Source organism: Tasmannia lanceolata, unplaced genomic scaffold, assembly GCF_043159265.1.
Source record: "Tasmannia lanceolata isolate RefF3 unplaced genomic scaffold, GAP_Taslan_0.1 ptg000037l, whole genome shotgun sequence".
Classification (NCBI taxonomy): domain Eukaryota; kingdom Viridiplantae; phylum Streptophyta; class Magnoliopsida; order Canellales; family Winteraceae; genus Tasmannia; species Tasmannia lanceolata.
In genome coordinates, this window is record NW_027518714.1 from 22,792,944 (window position 1) to 22,795,628 (window position 2,685).

The 2,685-nt window shown below is 39.9% G+C and overlaps 1 protein-coding gene across 1 annotated transcript; it reads left to right on the forward strand.

Moving 5' to 3' along the window:
• The first annotated feature begins 1,164 nt into the window (after window positions 1-1,164).
• LOC143861321 (secreted RxLR effector protein 161-like) lies at window positions 1,165-1,623 on the forward strand. The gene has a single exon (XM_077372258.1). The coding sequence runs from the start codon at window positions 1,165-1,167 to the stop codon at window positions 1,621-1,623; it is 459 nt and encodes a 152-aa protein (XP_077228373.1).
• Window positions 1,624-2,685: the final 1,062 nt, after the last annotated feature.

Genomic DNA, 2,685 nt, shown 5'->3' on the forward strand with positions numbered 1-2,685 from the left:
GCCTAAAAATCATTTTCGAGAATTATCCGAATAATTCATCTTGACGATCGCAACAAAATTTGTTTGTTAAGGTAACCTCCCTGAACTCCTGGATCCTCATGAATAACTCAACATTTTAGCAGAAAAATCAGAACATTACAGAAATGACCAGAAAGATTTGAGAAAGTGTAAGGGACGAACACGGGAATGGAAAATACTGAAAAATTGACAGCGAAACCCTAATTTCTTTGTTGATCAAAGCAGAGCAAAATGGGGGTGTCTACAGACCTGTTGGGTGTCGTTGGCTCTTTGCCATCAAGTATCTTCCAAATGGGTCGGTAGAGCGTCTCAAATCTCGTCTTGTTGCTAAAGGGTATACTCGGACATTTGGTACCGACTATCAGGAGACCTTTTCTCTCATCGCCAAAATTCCTTTAGTACGGGAATTGATCTCTCTAGAAGTTAATCGTGGCTGGCTTCTGTATCAGCTTGATGTGAAGAATGCCTTCCTCCACGGTGATCTTTCTGAGGAGGTTTATATGGAGCAACCTCCTGGGTATGTTGCTCAGGGGGAGATGTTCTCTGCAATATGCCGTCTTCAGAAGGCAATTTATGGTCTGAAGCAATCACCGAGGGCTTGGTTTGGAAGGTTTAATACTGTGGTTTTGCGTTTTGGATTGAAGCAGTGTGCTGTCGATCATTCTGTGTTCAGTTACAAGTCTGCATCTTGATGTGAAGAATGCCTTCCTCCACGGTGATCTTTCTGAGGAGGTTTATATGGAGCAACCTCCTGGGTATGTTGCTCAGGGGGAGATGTTCTCAGCAATATGCCGTCTTCAAAGGGCAATTTATGGTCTGAAGCAATCACGGAAGGCTTGGTTTGGAAGGTTCAATACTGTGGTTTTGCGTTTTGGATTGAAGCAGTGTGCTGTCGATCATTCTGTGTTCAGTTACAAGTCCCCATCTGGATATATCCTTCTGATCGTGTATGTCGATGACATTATAATTACAGGAGATGACATGTCTGGCATACAAAAATTGAAATCCTTTCTCCAAGGAGAATTTTCTACTAAAGATTTGGGTTAGCTCATATATTTCCTTGGTATTGAGGTAGCACGCTCATGTCATGGTCTCTCTTTATCACAGAGAAAATATGTGTTAGATATTTTGGAGGAGACTGGATCAATGGGTGTGAAACCTACAGGTTGTCCTATGGATCCAAATGCTAAACTTCTTCCTGATCTGGGAGAGTTGATGAATGACCCTGGTCGTTCCAGAAGACTGGTCGGTAAGCTAATTTATTTGCCTGTCACTCGGCCAGACATATCATTTGCATTGGGTATGGTTGGTCGCTTTATGAGTTCTCCACGTACTTCTCACTGGGCGGCTGTTATTCATATTATCAAATATTTGAAGGGTACTCCAGGCAAACGCTTGTGCTTTAGAAAGTATGGACATGAAAAGGTAGAAGGATACAATGATGCAGATTGGGCAAAATCTCCTGCAGACAGAAGATCAACTACTAGAAATTACACATTTGTAGGAGGCAATCTAGTATCATGGAGAAGTAAAAGCAAGACGTCGCTTCCAAATCAAGTGCAGAGGCCGAGTATAGGGCTATGTCTTATACAAGTGGGGAGCTAATCTGGCTTCGCTCCTTCTTATCAGAAATTGGTTTCACATTGACATCTCCAGCTCAATTGTATTGTGATAATAGGGCTGCAATTCATATTGCAATGAATCCAGTATTTCACGAGTGGACCAAGCATATTGAAGTAGATTGTCACTTCATTCGTCATCGGATTCAAAGTGGTGAAATTTGCACAGTGTTCACTCGATCTACCAATCAGCTTGCAGATATGTTTACCAAACTGTTGGGGTGTGCAAAATGAAAGGATTCTTGTAACAAGCTTGGAATGTAAGATATATACCTTCCAGCTTGAGGGGGAGTGTTAGATGCCATAAGGGCAATTCAGTCATTTCACTGTATATATATATATATATATATATATATATATATATATATATATATATATAACATGAGAGGGGAGTGTTTAAATTTTTTGCACTCTCCCTCTCACGCCCATCTCTCTCTCTCCATCTCTCTGTCTCGTGCTCTCTCTCTCGCTCTCTCATTCTCTCACTCATCTCTCTCTCCTCCACCATGTAGATTAACAACATCGATAAAAGAAGTAATGGTTCGTAAAAAGAGTGAGTTGTCTACTGTTATGTTAGATATGGAGGCCGATGAAGAAGCATTGACTGTTAAATTTAAAGAAATTGATGTCAACGAAGGTGATGTCAAAAATGCAAAGTTGGCTTTTGAATTAACCAGTGTTTAAAAATGTGGATTCTACGCGGAACGCGGCCGAAGAAAATCCTTGTCGACTCGGCGCAGACACGGTTGACGCGGACAAGAACGCGGTTGACACGGCCAAATTAGATGAGTCGTTATTTTTATTAAAAAATAAATGAAAAAAAATACAAAAATCTAAACCCATTTAAGTAGGGCCCAACAAATGAATAGTTTAGATCATCTAGCCAAGTGCAATCCCGCTAATTTTTTTTAAAATACATGCAAGAAAAACATTTTTGATGGGAAATTTTTCTTGGAAAATTTTTGAGTATAATGATATGATTATGATTTAATTGGAGGCATATTCTCATAAATTAAAGGTCCATCTAAGTAAATGTTGAATAAGTTTA

Bases quoted from the DNA above. Each gene is read 5' to 3' on its own strand.
- LOC143861321 (XM_077372258.1), top strand. From the start codon at position 1,165: ATGGGTGTGAAACCTACAGGTTGTCCTATGGATCCAAATGCTAAACTT.